This window comes from Periplaneta americana, chromosome 4 (assembly GCF_040183065.1).
Source record: "Periplaneta americana isolate PAMFEO1 chromosome 4, P.americana_PAMFEO1_priV1, whole genome shotgun sequence".
NCBI classification, from domain to species: Eukaryota; Metazoa; Arthropoda; class Insecta; order Blattodea; family Blattidae; genus Periplaneta; species Periplaneta americana.
Window position 1 is genome coordinate 42,313,315 of NC_091120.1, and position 18,254 is coordinate 42,331,568.

At 33.8% G+C, this 18,254-nt stretch overlaps 1 protein-coding gene across 1 annotated transcript in view; it reads right to left on the reverse strand.

Moving 5' to 3' along the window:
• Positions 1 to 238: 238 nt before the first annotated feature.
• The window catches only part of LOC138697763 (glutamate receptor U1-like), a 31,983-nt gene continuing 13,967 nt past the window's right edge, over positions 239 to 18,254 (reverse strand). The window contains exons 6-10 of the mRNA XM_069823251.1: positions 16,288 to 16,520; positions 14,999 to 15,216; positions 11,527 to 11,789; positions 5,889 to 6,418; positions 239 to 2,540 (exon numbers count right to left, since the gene is read on the reverse strand). Coding sequence (XP_069679352.1) covers positions 6,121 to 6,418; positions 11,527 to 11,789; positions 14,999 to 15,216; positions 16,288 to 16,520 — 1,012 coding nt within the window. The 3' untranslated portion in view covers positions 239 to 2,540; positions 5,889 to 6,120. The remainder of the gene's footprint in view (positions 2,541 to 5,888; positions 6,419 to 11,526; positions 11,790 to 14,998; positions 15,217 to 16,287; positions 16,521 to 18,254) is intronic.

An 18,254-nucleotide genomic window follows, 5' to 3' on the forward strand; every position in this document is an offset into this window, starting at 1 on the left:
CAGCCTGTATATATATAATTTTTTCAATGTTCAAACATTAATAAAAGAAATAATACTGCTTTACGTATAATTCTCTAGCAATAAAACTTTGCTGAACACAGCCAATCAGATGCTCCATTTCACAACAACAGAGATATTAATGAATAAGTATGCCAAGTTTCATCACTCTAGCTTTAAACACTGAAAAATAAAGTGAATACTTGTGGCTAAAAACGTAGAACATTTATTTATTTTTTTTTTTTAGATAATTACATTTAAAGTCTTGGTTACACATAACTCTTACATTAACATAACTTCTACCACTTACATAAAAGTGTACTTATAATTAAGATATCGAGGTAAAATTTTCATGAAACCGTACATTTTAGCCTAAAAATAAAAAACTATAAAATTTGTCAAAATTCGACTATTTTTAGTAGCGCATTGCTTTAAATAGATTATTATGGTAACAGAAGTGATTTCAAGCAATGCGAATTATCATAGTCAGTGTCATTATCGTCATCCTCATCAACATTTCAATGTTATTTTTCTCCCTCTTGTTCTTTCCCCCCCAGTAGCTAATGAGACAGATTTTTCTCTCCTATACCTACACCAAGCTATCTCAAATATTAGTGTTATTAAACTGAGGGTGTATCCAAATAATAAAGAATAAAAAGCAATTTTCATGTGACTTACAGTGAAAATAAAGAAATCGCTGTCTTCATGAAAATATTTATGAGGGAAATGTTTTATGTAAGAGTCTAACTTTTCGAAGTATGACGAAAATTTATCATTATTTAATACTTTTCTCCCATTTAACAGAACATCAGCTTCAATTTTCAGTAATAAGCCAGATTCAACAATTCGATGTATTGCTTTTTGAACAGATTCCCCAAAAGCGCTACTTCTAAGAATAAAAATCATGTATTTCGCATCGAGTGCTCCCTCCTTCAATGTACACAAGTCGTACGTTCTGCCAAGAAAAGATAATTCTGTCTTCAACTCCAATTCGTTGAAAAATATAGCTTGTTTGTTGCCATCAGTTATCAAAGAGAATGAAGCCAAAGAAGAAGAATAAAAAGAGGTAGCATTAGAAAGAGACTTAGAGACGTCATTAAAGTCTTCACACAATTGTTCAGTCAAGTGCTTAGAAAAATAACACCAATGAAAAGCAGAAATATAATCCAAGAATCCATATTTCATATCACTCTTTACCATTTCTTCAATAGTAGAAATTTGTTTACGAAAATCTGGTTCGACGAGAAAGCTAGTGAAATATGACTGAAAAATTGTGCTTATAGAGAAACAGTAACAAACCCAAAACAGAAAGAAAATTCTCAGTCTGTGAGTTCGGGGTAATTGAGGAACGGATACGCCCATTACCACAGCCCAAATGTCGCAGAAACGACTCGACAGACTCTTGTAAGTCGTGGAGTTTTGCGCACTGTTTTCTTTCTTGTATAACACGTGCATCATTAATGCCATGATAGGAATCGTTACAGTAAGAGTCACCCAGAGCCAAAAAGAAAAAACTTTTGTGAAATTCCCTCTGAGAGGAAAGGATCTTGAGCAAGGCACAAACCATTTCATTTCCGCTGAGAAAAGGAGGTAAGTCATGTCTACGTACTGCGACATATTATACCTAAAATTTAAATTTTCAAACGAAATTTCACCTAATGTTCTCGATTGAAGACAGTTACCTCTAGAGTCTCGTAAAGCCTAAGCAGTGCATTGTGCGCTACTATTTTCAACAAAGGCGGTAAAGAATAAAACGATGACACCTGAAATATTACTGGACAGCCTTTGAATTTCACAGGTAATTTATTTGGAAACAAATTTGTTTTTCTAAGAAACGAATCTTCCTCAGACAGGACCCATCGATCTATAATTGAGAAATTATTGTACCTTCCACACATGTTTACAGGTTCGTATGGAAACCATGTGAAAATATCAAAGCCTGTAACTTTCGTAGAATCTTTATCTGTAGGGATTACTATAATGACGTTGTATATATGACACAATTGGGTGACAAATGCAATGTATTGTAGCAGAGAGTTGTTTTGGACTGGAGGAAGTTTCTCCACAACAATAACAATGCGGGCTTTATTGTTAAACAATATTCCCATACGGCTGAATTCTGATAAAACGTCCAGCTGGTTTATATCAAAAGTAGCAAAGTTTCCCCTGATACGAATCCGTGAAATAATTATAAGATATTGTTTTATGTTCCCATAAGTTTGAGAATACCATTCCACAACTGGATGGGTTTTATTGTTCAGTGGGCAATAAGCATACAATGGGATAAGGAATGTGGAGGAAATCATCTGGTGCAGAACGTCTATGTAGTAAGTACCCTCGCGATGCATGAGTGTGCGTGGAATATTTTCCTTGACTGGAGGTGGTGCGACAACCATCAAGGGATGATCTGGTGTGAAGTAACGCTCCGCAATATCTCTCACAAATAACACCATGTGGTGCCCATCTGTGTGGAAGGAATCCTCCGCCATTTGTGCCATCGGAAACAAGAGCAGCGATAACATGATCACCAACTTCTCATACATCTATTAGACATACAAAGAATATGTGTAATTACATCGGAAAATTTGAAATATTAACAATAGCAATTAATTCTATTTATGTATAGTAACATGCTAAACAATAATAGGTTTGCACAAAATATATCAGTAATATTTGCAGCTATAACGAGGACAGTAATATTAAATAAAAATACGTATAGCAATAGAAATCAGTAAGATATTATCCAGTTTCTAAATTTAATACATAGTTATCACTACAAGAACTAGCAGTTTCAAAAAAAAACAGAGAAAAAGATTTAGAATTTTTCTTCTAGAAAATATTTGATTTCCTCGTATTATCTTTCAGTTGAAAAAGTAAGCTAACAAAAATTATATTACCGTTAACAAATAAGATATTATTATTATTATTATTATTATTATTATTATTATTATTATTAAATGCTGAAATTCGTTAGAACTAATTGCCGGATTCTGTAGAATTACACTCCCTGAATAATTCGCTATTGAATTAAAAAACAGCGATTTCCATAATGGTGTGTTATAACAATGAGAACTGGAACTCATCGAATCTAAGAGACTTGTAAAACAGAGGATAAAGTTATTTTATAATGTTTATTCAATTATTGTTTTTTCCTCCCTTGAGCTACATGAACGAACGCACATACTTCTTGATTGCTTCAAATTAGAATAGGCTATGTTGTGCACAACTTCAGTGAAATGATTTTCTTTGCAGAATCTCTTACGTTTATTTGTTATTAATTTTATGGGATCTAGGTTCAAGAGTCGGCCTGGTTGGCGCAACTGGTATAGCCTTCTATGCCCGAGGTTGCGGGTTCGATCCCGGGCCAGTTCGATGGCATTTAAGTGTGCCTAAATGCGACAGGCTCATCTCAGTAGATTTACTGGCATGTAAAAGAACTCCCGCGGGATAAAATTCTGGCACACCAGCGACACTGATATGATATGATATGATATGATATGATATGATATGATATGATATGATATGATATGATATGATATGATATGATATGATATGATATGATATATGATATGATATGACATGATATATGATATGATATGATATGATATGATATGATATGATATGATATGATATGATATGATATGATATGATATGATATGATATGATATGATATGATATGATATGATATGATATGATATGATATATGATGTGGTATGATATGATATGATATGATATGATATATGATATGATATGATATGATATGATATATGATATGATATATGATATGATATGATATGATATGATATATGATATGATATGATATGATATGATATGATATGATATGATATGATATGATATGATATGATATGATATGATATGATATGATATGATATGATATGATATTATATGATATGATATGATAATGATAATGGTATGATATATGATATGGTATGATATGATATGATATATGATATGATATGATATGATATGATATGATATGATATGATATGATATGATATGATATGATATGATATGATATGATATGATATGATATGGTATGTCAACATTTACATCCTTGTAATGTGGACCTCACAATTTTTGTAAGCGACGCTGATGTAACTTCGGCAGTTTCGAGCGTTGTTAAATAAAACATAACATTTCTAGGTTCAAATGCAACTTCTCCATTTCCTCCTAATTTTTATAGTCTGTAGACGAGGTGGATACAAGCAACTTAGAAACGATAGGTGATAGTAGCCGATATTCATCTTGCGATAAGAATTAAGTTGCTTTTGTAAATAATAATCTCGTGTCACATATCTACGAATTATATTACACACAAAATCAATATAGCTCGCTTAAATTAATCTACAATTATTCCAGCCTGCTAGATGTATAATTCTGTGTTCCTCCTCACCCTTATATGCTTGTAGCTGCTCAGTTTGTGCCGCTCGTGAATTAATGTGGAACACTTCCAAATGCATAAATGAGTACAAGAGAAACACAGCACGGGTTTCAATGTAATGGTTTAGTGATCGTCATGGAACATACATCAATAGCTTGATATCATAGTCTTTCTCAATACGTAGCCGATTCAGGACAAATGTTTGATAATATCATTTCCATTAGTTGAAAGTCTATTTCCTAACATTTTCGATTTATGTTATCTCTACTTAATCCATTCCTTATCGATGCACGTAATCATTCTTTTGTACGTTTCTATAATTTAACATCTATTACAATGTCAAAGAGGTACCTCATTTCTTTCTCAGATTCGTAGCTCAGTCAATCGATAGTTTCTCATCAAAATGAATCGAATTAAGTTCCCGATAAATTCTGAAAATATATTCTTCGTAGAGGAAGTCGTATGTCTACAGGCATTTTAGAGTTATGATTCCACTGTCTTTTATCTAGTACTGATTCACTATCCTTGTATGGCAGTGTCTTAGTTTCTGAATTCCATAGTTGCTTCGTATAGAATTTTTTTTTTTTCGATTTTTAACTACAAAATTACATTTTTCTTACGCATTTATCACAACAATTACAAATCACGCCACTCTTGTAAATTCTTTAAGACTGTACATTAGGATACATGATTAAACTGTAAAGAATCAATAAAGTCGTAAGATTTGTAATAATTTTTGTGATAAGTGCGTAAGAATGATGTAATTTTTAGTTAAAAATTGAAAAACAAAAACTGTACAAAACAATTAACGACACATTTTTAGTTTCAGACCACTAGCGAATTAAATAAATGATACTTCTGAATAGTTCATTCTCATTACCTTTAAAACTAAAGAAAAAAGGTATTTTACTAACCAAATTCAAATTAGTGTAACTCTGAAAATATTCAGAATAGGACAAATGTTTATATGACTTTTTTGCTCAGAATGTCTTCGGAAATAAGCTCTATAAGTGGGGGTAAATCCTCGTGAATAACCCTGTATATTAAAACTTATTTAACATTGAGTTTCACATATCGAATTTCATGGGGCCGTAGGAGAAATAACACTTTCAATTACAGCACATATTTAATGATGTAACTCCATCTGGGATACTTCCGTGAAATATGAGGAAATATTAAAAAAAATGAATATATTTAGAGAACATTCAATAAACAAATAAGTGTTGTAATAATTTGTATACATATTAACATTGTAAAGTATCGGCATTTTTGCTATAAAATATACCAGTAACCCCATTTTCATTAAAAGTCGAGTTACATCATTTGTGCAAAATCAAGGAACCTCATGTTACATTCTCAGATTTTATTCTGAGTCTTTTAACAAAATAAAATAGTTGTTAGTGCATTTCGATGTAAATTATTTATATCCCTTCAGAATTTTTCTTATATATTTTTTTTCTGTGAAACATATAAGGAAGATAGTACTTACAGATAATTCATTTCTCATGTTAGACTGAGTTACACACAGTAGGCTTTTTTTTAAAATCTAAGCTTTCTACACTGGAAGGTCTCTTAGGTATGGCACATCATTAACAGATGTGTAGTATTCGAACGTGGCAGTAGAGGATTGCATGCTGAAAAGGATGATGGAAGCGGCTTAGTCGGGCAGCACAATAAACACGCAAAAATTTCTATAGGATCCATAAAAAGCCAATCTTTGGCTACAGTACGTAGGAATGATTCCGCCTTGCCCGATAGCGGCCAATACGAATTCCAGTAAGCTTTGTACGAGCAAATCTTTCATTTGGTATCTTCTTCAGACGAGTTTTGTAGCCGGATATTAGCTCAAATATCAGTAATAACAGTGATGCCGCAATGCCTATTAAGAGCACCACTAGAACCGGCGTAATATCTGGAACAGTCACACTTGTAAAAGTTGTTTTTAACTTGGTTAATCCCTGAGGAATGTTTCTCTTTTCTATATTTCTAAGAATTCCACTCCGAAGCATATTATTTGTCCTGAAATAAAGAACATTCATTAAATTAATTATAGATTTATTCACAAATGTAAAAATAGCCGAGGAATATCAATATCTCACAGGCGTAAACTATATCCGCATAATTAACGTTTTGTCCGCTGTCAGAACATACACCGACATACTGTAAAATGGGGTAACTTTGCACCTGCAGGGGTAACTTTGCACCATCTATGAAAAACTTTTTATATAGGTCTAGGGGTGAACCAAATTTATCTGTCCATCACTTCCACCAGTAGATATATGTGCACGGTATTTTCCCCACTGTTCGTGGTCATAGAATTTGTTTATGGTATATCTGTACCTTGACAACAGAACGTGTGCATAATTTGATTGAAATATAGATCAAATTAATTACCTTTCACCACAGATGGTGTGCACAAGATAAGTTATACGTGTATCTGTTCCGTATTCATCCATTTAGACTTTCTAGTTTCGTTTGTGCATCTGTTTTGTCGGAAAATGGTGTTACAGAATAATTTTCTAATCAAGGTGAATTTGAGGCTAAATTGGGGTTACTTTGCACTATAACACAAACGAAGATTTTTAAAATTTTAATTGCATTATTTTCATTTGAGGACCTTCCGTGAAGTTTAAAAACGCTTACTATAATTCACACTTCGTATTACAGCTAAATTACTTGAATTTGTTTTTCTTTTTATTACATATTAAAGTCATACATGGTCTCTCACTGCCAAACTTGGTAACAATCTCCAAATATGCCAAAGAAAAATGTTGAGAAGGATACTAGGCTTATCACTGAGGGACAAAGTTCCAAATAAAGTGCTCCAAAAGATGTCGGCAATTGGTTCGGCTTGGAAAGGTACCAGGAAATAAAAACAAATAGTGCTGTCATTAAGGCAGTGACAAAATCATTCAAATCCTGCAAATGAACTGAAAGGGAGAATATTATGGAATATGAATGGGAGGATGCAGGCTAATTGGGAGACTAAATCCACCCAAGAAAGTATCAAGAAAGGGCTTGCTTATATTCCATTCCAGAACTTTACACAAAACAATAGGTATAATTTTTTACAGTTGTTCACGTGCTGTCATCTCGACTTCTCATCCGAAAGAACTCAAAATATTTTTGAAACAACATTTTAGAAGAATGTGTAGTTTTTTTTCAAAAAGTTTTGTCCGTGTTATTATTTATAGCAGTTTTTGAACCTGTTTTTCCATTTTTTCTGTCCCTGATAAATTATATTATTTTCATTGTTTAACACGTGTACGGTGTAATGTAACACCAGCAGTGGCAAAATTTGCACCACCCCACTTAAAACTCTGGCGTTGGAAAGTAACCCCCAACTATGGGTAACTTTGCACCAATTTTTGGCAGATTATAAGTTTCAAAAGACATTTATTTTCGAAGATATGACTGGCTAAATACATTCCCGCATATCTTTAGAACGCATAAAATAAACATTTAGGGTCCTATTCATAGACATTCTTAGCGCGGGCTTTCGGTGCATGATCAGCGAACTAACGTTTTTCGTATTTATAAACCAGTGTTAGCGATATGATATGATATGATATGATATGATATGATATGATATGATATGATATGATATGATATGATATGATATGATATGATATGATATGATATGATATGATATGATATGATATGATATGATATGATATGATATGATATGATATGATATATGATATATGATATGATATGATATATGATATATGATATGATATGGTATGATATGGTATGATATATGATATGATATGATATGATATATGATATATGATATATGATATATGATATATGATATATGATATATGATATATGATATATGATATATGATATATGATATATGATATATGATATATGATATATGATATATGATATATGATATATGATATATGATATATGATATATGATATATGATATATGATATATGATATATGATATGATATATGATATATGATATATGATATGATATGATATATGATATACGATATACGATATGATATGATATGATATGATATGATATGATATGATATGATATGATATGATATGATATGATATGATATGATATGATATGATATGATATGATATGATATGATATGATATGATATGATATGATATGATATGATATATGATATGATATATGATATGATATGATATATGATATGATATGATATATGATATGATATGATATGATATGATATGATATGATATGATATGATATGATATGATATGATATGATATGAAATGATATGAATCCTGTTTAGCACGCTCGTAGCGCGGGCTAGCGAAATGTCTCTGAATAGCACCCTTAAAGACTACATACAGACTGAAAACAAATTTTTTAACTAGAAAATGGTGCAAAGTTACCCCATTTTACGGTATTTGCCTTTATTTCTTCAAGTTTAACATGTATATTCCATCTAAATTTAGGGTACTCGGTACTCGATACTCCGTTCGGGGTTTAAAATGTCCAGCCGGCGTGGTGGATGTCGTGATAATGAAAAAACACCCCAGGTCGGATTGTCGGATGTCTTCGAGCTAGCGAGAACGCCGAACTTGAGACAAAATTATATCACCTCCATAGTAAAGTCGCGATATGAACATTGTAGTCAAACCGACTATAAAAAAAATTGTGTTCTGTTCGAGTTCAAAGATATTTTAAATTACTTCTAAAACTTTTCTACAAAACTCATTAAATTTTTTACAAATACATTTTTAACAAATTGCAATCCTTATATCTTATTTCAATGCAATGTCTGCACTTTAGTAGTAGTTTATTTTACGACGCTTTATCAACATCTAGGTTATTTAGCGTCTGAATGAAATGAAGGTGATAATGCCGGTGAAATGAGGCCGGGGTCCATCACCGAAAGTTACCTAGCATTTGCTCATATTGGGTTGAGGGAAAACCCCGGAAAAAACCTCAACCAGGTAACTTGCCCCGACCGGGAATCGAACCCGGGCCACCTAGTTTCACAGCCAGACGCGCTGACCGTTACTCCACAGGTGTGAACGTCTGCACTTTATCACTTAAAACTAGTGTTGTGGGATTTAATCGATTAATCGATCAATTTCTGTTGTAAAATTAACCGATCAAAACATTTAATAGAGTCCATTAAAATTAATCGGTTGTAGTTGATATTAATTATTATTTTGTTAATACATACTCATACTAAAAATCCGACAATATTCCTCTTTCGGAAATTGCTTACTTAAAAGCACAATAGTAGTGTTATTTTCTAACGTAAACCAGGTAGCGTAGAGAAAATCTTTGCACAAACACTTAAGAAAGAGATGGAGATATGAGGACAGTGACCTAGTATACCTCTATTGAAAGTTGAAACACAATGCGAAACTCTTATTAAGTTTTATGGTTTTCCAAGAAAACTTCCACCTTGTTGTGAGATCATCTTCCTAGCATATGAAATACATACTTTTCTGGGATTCGTTCCCCTCATTCCTTATAAAATAGCCATGTCTACACTGTGTGCAAGTGAGAGATTAACTACTTTCTTTTCTTTCCAAAATCTGGTAATTCGATTACAATAGGGGCCAGTCTTCTATTTCGACAGTTGTACTTTTTGCACTTGCAGTTTCTATACTGAGTTTGTGTATGAAGGTTGTGTGTTTAGTTTGATAAAGAAAAAAAAATCATTTTTCTGTGGTTTGTGAAAAATGTAAATTCCATTATGTCATATGAGAATTTGATAGGTAAACTCGGTGAAACGTTTGGATTTAAATTGAACGATCGTGAAGAAGTGCTTGACAAGAAAAAAGTTTTTTTTCGTGTTTAGTGATGCAGGAAATATTGTTACTAAACGTAGGGCGGCACTTAATTCGGATCATGTGAATGCATTCACACGTTTAAAATCATGGATGAAGCAGTATTAACTAGGTGAGTCTTTGTACTTTTTTGTTATTTATGTTTGTCTGAAAAATTCCCGGAGAAATTGACACAATAAATTATAAGCCTCATAATAAATAATATGTTAGTAAGTAATTAAAATAGTTGTTTAGTAATATAAGATACAATATATACATATATACAACATTTAATACTTATGCTTATCACCGAACACAAGTTAAATTTAAGAATAATTGTGTATTACAGTATATTAAAACATTTTGTGCGAGATCGTGCGTATTTGCTTGTTTTCCGCACAGAACCAATACGCGGTAAGTGTGAAATACCACATTCAGTATTCCCAACGTAACACACATAACAATTTCCCTCTTCTTACCGCTTAAGCGCGACATTCATTTTACTGCTTTAGGCTTTTAACATATTATTTTTAGAGACGTTTAACATAATAATAATTATAAATTGGAAACTTACCACTGCAATTTCACCTAAATTGCAATGTTAATTATTGTTTTTAAATATTTGCAAAAATTAAGTAATGTCTACTACTCCACGAAACTTAATGCATTCCTGATACAAGTAACATTAAGGAAGCCGTGAAAAAATCAACAAGATTCCAGATGCCGATGTTATTACTGCAATACGTTATATAAATAATATTGTTAAAATATTAAAATAAAAAATAAATCATTACATAACCTTACCGTTTGTTTTAAGTTCGCATTTATAGACTGGGGGGAAAAAACAGACGTATATCACGGCCTGCTGGAGTATAGTAAACACAGAAAACATTTTATAGCAACAATGTTGAAGAAAGATATTTTGGCTTTCCGAAGTTGCCGTCATTAAACAGAAACCAAGATGGAGATTTCATTGCAACTAATAAGAAATTCGTCTTTCAGGTATGTAATAAACGATCTTCGCACAAAATAATGTACGATACACGAGCGGTATGTTTGTTTTCATGTTCTCGGAAATTAAAAAAGCTCAACTACGTTTCGCTTTTTCAATCTTTTCCTCGACCATGAAAACGTCAACATACCGCTCTTGTAACGTATATTACTATTTTCAATTCGATCAAAACTCGATTAATCGATTAAATTCAAATACTTAAACGATTAAATATTTTGATCGATCAACAGCACTACTTAAAATACATATTAATACCTTAATATCCAAAGACCACTACGTAAAAGGAGATAACCAATAAAATATAAGAACAAAGAAGCTAATATAATTATTTACATACGTGTGTTTCAGTATCTCCAAGTATGGGCTTCCCTTCTGAATGCCCATTGTCATGGTAGCTTCGAAAAATGCATCAGGAACCGAGAGAATAGTACAATTGAGTTTATTCTTTAAGGACTGAAATTTGAGGGTGCTTAATACAGTTGCATATTTGGGTCGTACGCAAACGTTCTGTAGTATTTCGTATTCAGACTTCGGTCGATCTAAACCAAGTGGTGCGATATGATTCTTGTATACTTCCTGCAGCATTGTGTTGGTTGAATTCTGTAATGAACAAAATACAATTTATCTTATTTGTATTATCTCACTTCACTCTATAATGATATTTGGGATTTACATTAAAAAATATATATATTTATTTTCACTTCTAACTTAATACATCCGACATATAACTTCAATGAGGTGGATCCTTCTCCTCACTTCAAGTACAGGATTTATCACGTACGACGCAATCGGCTGCTCATATCTTCCGCGGCACGTCTACCGCATAAGACTAGCACAAATGCCGCGTCACGGCTCGGTTTTCCGAGCAACGCCGTAGGCCGCGAGTTGCGTTTTACGTGATAAACCCGTTACTTCATAATTACTTCCTCATTCCATGATGTCTAATCTCGGGACAATAGTGCTGTTGATATTCCAAACGATTCAATGAGATGGTGAAAATTGTAATGAATAATATATCATTTAAACATCTAGGGCCATATTCATAGAAATTCTTAGCGCGGGTTTCCGGTGGATGATCCGCGAACTAACGTTTTTCGTATTCATAAACCAGTGTTAGCGATATGATATGATATGATATGATATGATATGATATGATATGATATGATATGATATGATATGATATGATATGATATGATATGATATGATATGATATGATATGATATATGATATGATATATGTGATACGATATGATATATTATATGATATGATATGATATGATATGATATGATATGATATGATATGATATGATATGATATGATATGTGATATGATATGATATGTGATATGATATGATATGTGATATGATATGATATATGATATGATATGATATAATATGATATATGATATGATATGGTATGGTATGATATGATATGATATAATATGACATAACATGATATATGATATGATATGATATATGATATGATATGATATGATATGATATGATATGATATGATATGATATGATATGATATGAAATGATATCATATGATATGATATGACATATGACATGATATGATATATGATATGATATGAGATATAATAGATATGATACGATGTGATATGATATATGATATGATGTGATATGATATATGATATATGATATGGTCGACCTGGTTGGCAAGTTGGTATAGCGCTGGCCTTCTATTCCCAAGGTTGCGGGTTCGATCCCGGGCCAGGTCGATGGCATTTAAGTGTGCTTAAATGCGACAGGCTCATGTCAGTAGATTTACTGGCATGTAAAAGAACTCCTGCGGGACAAAATTCCGGCACATCCGGCGACGCTGATATAACCTCTGCAGTTGCGAGCGTCGTTAAATAAAACATAACATTTATATGATATGATGATATATGATATGATATGATATATGATATGATATATGATACGATACGATACGATATGGATATGATATGATATGATATGATATATGATATGATATGATATGATATGATATGATATGATATGATATGATATGATATGATATATGATATGATATATATGATATGAAATGATATATGATATGACATATGACATGATATGATATGATATATGATATGATATGATATGATATGAGATATAATATGATGTGATATGATGTGATATGATATATGATATGATATGATATGATATATGATATGGTATGGTATGATATGATATGATATGATATATGATATGGTATGGTATGATATGATATGATATGATACGATACGATACGTTACGATACGATACGATACGATGATATGATGTGATATGATATTATATATGATATGATATGATATGATATGATATGATATGATATGATATGATATATGATATGATATGATATGATGTGATATATGATATGATATGATATGATATGATATGATATGATATGATATGATATGAATCCTGTAGAAGTAATCAGTCGATAGCCGGGGCCAGTTTAGCACGCTCGTAGCGCGGGCTAGCGAAATGCCAATGCATAGCACCCCTAGTGTTAGTAGATGAAATTCAATGACCATCAATTGTTTCAATATTTCGTTTCATCTCTGATAACATTCAATTCTCTGCAATGGCTCATTACAGGGAATTGGAATTAATTTTGTAATTAATACCACAGTTAAGTATTCTAGTATAATTAGACTGTTGAATTAACTTGTTCCCCGCATTTATTAATTATCTTATTTGCGCACAATAATAATTCATTTATTAAAATTAAGTTCAACGTTTCATTATGCTTTCTACAAGCTAAAAAACGAGAATCTTTTCCAAAACCAATTGATACCGAAATCACATATCTACAGGAATTGTTTTTAATACGGCACTCCTTGTATAAAAATATATATCACTGAAATAAAGGTGCATCAAAATATATTAATTTATTAATACATTATTACTGTTGGGATTGCCTATATAGAGAGACGACATCCCGGATGATTTTTTTTTCTGGAAATATTACGATGCACATAACCTTTAAATTTTATGAAAATAAATTAGGATGGACCCGAAAACATTAGACTACGCACTTCGACCGACCAACGCAGTAGTCTCAGGAAATGTCAAATGCTTATGTTTATATGACTTTTTTCACTGATTAACTGTGAAGTTATTTAAATTAATAAATAATGACTCTACCGTGTTAACATTTTAAATAATGATATTATTCTATCTGATTGACTACTTCCAATGTTATTTTCATCATCTGCTGAATCCTACAAGCTGAGAAAACATTCTGAAATTGAAATGTTAACACCGTAAAATCATTCATTCATTCATTTATTTTTCATTTATTCATTTATTCATTTATTTATTCATTTATTTATTCATTTATTCATTTATTTATTTATTTACTTATTTATTTATTTATTCATTCATTTATTTAACTCAACAGTTAATCAGTGAGAATATAAGTACCGGTATTAAAAGAGTATAATACAAGAACGAAGAGAGCCACCAGAGTGGCTCAGTCGGTTAAGGCGCTTGCCGGTCTGAAGTTGCGCTCGGGCGCGGGTTCGATCCCCGCTTGGGCTGATTACCTGGTTGAGTTTTTCCGAGGTTTTCCCCAATCGTAAGGTGAATGGCGAATCCTCGGCCTCATCTCGCCAAATACCATCTCACTATCACCAATCTCATCGACGCTAAATAATCTAGTAGTTGATACAGCGTCGTTAAATAACCAACTAACTTTTTCCTTGTTCTGTTGTGGATAACTCTTTCCCAAAGTTTATCCCAGTATTCTTTGTTACACCCTGTACCATAATGCAGCCAACTTACCATAAAGTACATAGCTGTGCCACTGAAAGGAAGAACTCCCAGACGGTAAGTTCCGTCACTCAGAAATTCCTGGAAATTGGCGAACGGAAGTTTGTACACGTGTGTCGTGATGTGGGATATGAGAGAAGCACTGTAACTAGTCAGCACCACGACTCCACAGAGGTACACAGTCAAGTACACCATGCGACTTGGCCAAGAGGTGGGCACATCCGGGCAAGCTGCAACCAATACAAGCAGCATTATTGAATATGATGCTGACTGGTAGGCCATCCTGCCTAATCTACCGACTCGGAAGTTCATCTCAGACTATAAATTTATTTTCCCCCTCCATGTCCAACGATGCCTGATAAGGTCACAGGATAGTTCTTTCCTCCTCTACTATATACATAGGTTGGATAAAAAGTAATGGTGCGTTCGAGAGCTGCCAGCTGTGTGGACATGAACAAGGACTGTTAGAGGAGTTAGTGCAGCCAGCGGCGACAGTACTACATCAATCTACTGCAGTGTGTAGAACGTTCACTTTCTTAGGGATAGTGCGAGCTCCCTAAGACAATCCTTACAAAACTAGAGCAACGTTCCTGGGTCAAAATTGAAATGGCACGAGGTCATAGTGCACAAGAATGTTTTTAGGGACTGCGTGAAGCATGTGGCGATGCAGCGTTGCCATATCGCACAGTTGCACGATGGGTTAAAGCGTTCCGGGAAGGCCTTATTGCACCGGTATCAAAATGAAGGTGACGACTTTCTTGGACGAATCGTCGCTATGGACGAAACCTGGACTCACTCGTATGAGCCACACTTGAAACGCCAATCAAATGAATCCCGGTTCTCCTCGTCCACAGAAAGTGCGCCCTACACAAAGTGCTGTGAAGGAGATGTTCATTGTGGCGTATGAATTGATGGGGTAATACTGCACCACGCTGTACCTCCAAGGCAGACGGAAAACGCGGACTACTGGAACATCCACCGTACTCACCCGATATGATCCATGTGATTACGATCTTTTCACCAAAGTGAAAGAACCACTGCGAGGGACCCGGTAAAATACCAGAGATGAACTTATCCGTGCTTTTGGGCGGTCAATACGGAACATCAACAAAGATGGGCGTGCTGATGGTGTACGACGCCTTCCAAACATTTGGCAAAAGGTAATAAATAAGGGGGGCGACTATATAGAAGGTACGTAAATGTTGTACCCCTGTGAATAAAGCCATGTCAGAAATATCGAACTGTTGCCAATACTTTTTATCCAACCCAAGTACTATACACTATATGTCTAACGTGTTTACCTTGTGCTACGAAAGCTCTGAAGACGCACAGTGACGATTTAAAAGAGTTCAACGTAGACATATTCCTCTCCATCCCTCTATATTTACTCCAGACTTTGGTCGTACATTTCAGAAAAATTGAAAATATGATCATGAAGACAAGAAATACGAGCCACAGATCAGTACTGAAGGGCGTAAGTAGACCCATCCAATTCGAATCTGATGATTCAGTCATTCGAAACATCAAGTATGACCTGCAAAATCACACAAATGAGTAATGAATAAATGAATTAACACACAAAAGACATTGCAAAAGACGCTGTATTTTTAATGTAGGCCTAATATTTTTCCATAAATTGCATTGATTGTAACCGCCACGGTGGCTCATGGGGCTGGGTTCAAATCGCGGTCGATTCACTCTGAATTTATAACTTATATTGGGCAAGACTCTGGTCCAGGCAACACAGGGTTTTGTCTACTGGGTGTTCATTTCAAAGTGTGTCATGACGTCACTGTTGATGAGTCAGCGATTTGAAGCGAGTTTCAGCATTTGTGTCAGAGAAGTTGCCTATTAATCAAGGCGTTCAATCTGAACTTGAGAACGTGTACGGTATAACTTGAAAGTCGTAGCAACAGATGGTGGTCTGTACGGTCTGTGTGCTACCATAACCTCTTTCGAACTGAGTTTTGCGCGGCCAAGTCGTACGCAGGGTATTTGTTATCATTGGTTGCGTACGGTAACATTCCACAACACAAATCAAATGCCCCGTGTCCATGTTGACCGTCGAAGTTAATGTCAACAAATACGTAAGTAATTGTCTTAACCCTCTCTCCATATCCCGACGGTAAGAAAAAACTCACCTCAATACATGTTTCGAACCCGGTTCACATTCCTGCCACTACCGGCGTTATTGTACGTATCGGTAAGTACTCTTCTGAATGAACGCCGTACTTGCTAGGCAACTTCTCTGGCAGATAAGTAATACACCTCTGCGGAAGTGTAGGAAGATTGAATTCTCTAGGCTCGTCGACTAGCCATGTGACGGCATACAGCGAGACATGACACACTTTGAACTGAACAGCCAGTAGATATTCCGGTTCCCTGATATCCCAACAATTCTCCAACATCATCATCATCATCATCATCATCATCATCATCAACATCATTACCACCATCGTAATCATTCATTCATGTATCTATTCGTTATGAATGCAGTGCCTGTGGTGCACTCTGGACAGTCTCTGTCGAACTAACTAAGTGGTCTACGCTTCCTGACACTAGTGACATCTATGAGCTACGCTCGTAGAGTCGGCGCGAATAAAGACAAGTTAAAGCCCTATAATTACACAAAGAAACATTGCATTGATTTTGGTATTACACAATATCACAGACAATTGAGATTTTTCTTTATAACCATTGCGATGCATTGAACAGCACCTAGTAAACAAAATGGCGTACACTGTTGAACAAAGGGTGTTTTCTGTGAAACGTTTTCATCAGTCTAAAAGTACTGTCTTGGTGTTTCATGATTTTTTAGTTTCAATGCAGAAGTTCCACTGGGATAGAAAATTGAAAGATTCGTGAAGAAATTTTAACCAATAAACAACGTCTTCAACAAACAAAAAGGTGTTTCTGGCAGACCCAAATTTCATTAGATACCTGAAAATATTTCACGTGTACAGTAAGGTCTTATTCGTAACATTATACCCATACTTTGTATTTCAACTATCCAAGACAGATTCACAAGATTACTTGTATACAATATTGATTAATTATATTGAAAACAATAGTAGAAGCTCAAATTCCGGAAGAACAATGTGGTTTCCGAAAGGGACGTTCCTGTAAATAGATGCCATATTTATAGTAAAACAATTGTTAGAAAAGAGGCGAGAATTTAACCTCCCTCTATATATGCTATTTTTAGATTATGAAAAAGCATATGATAGAGTCAATACAGAAAAGTTATAGTTAATTTTAGGATCTTACG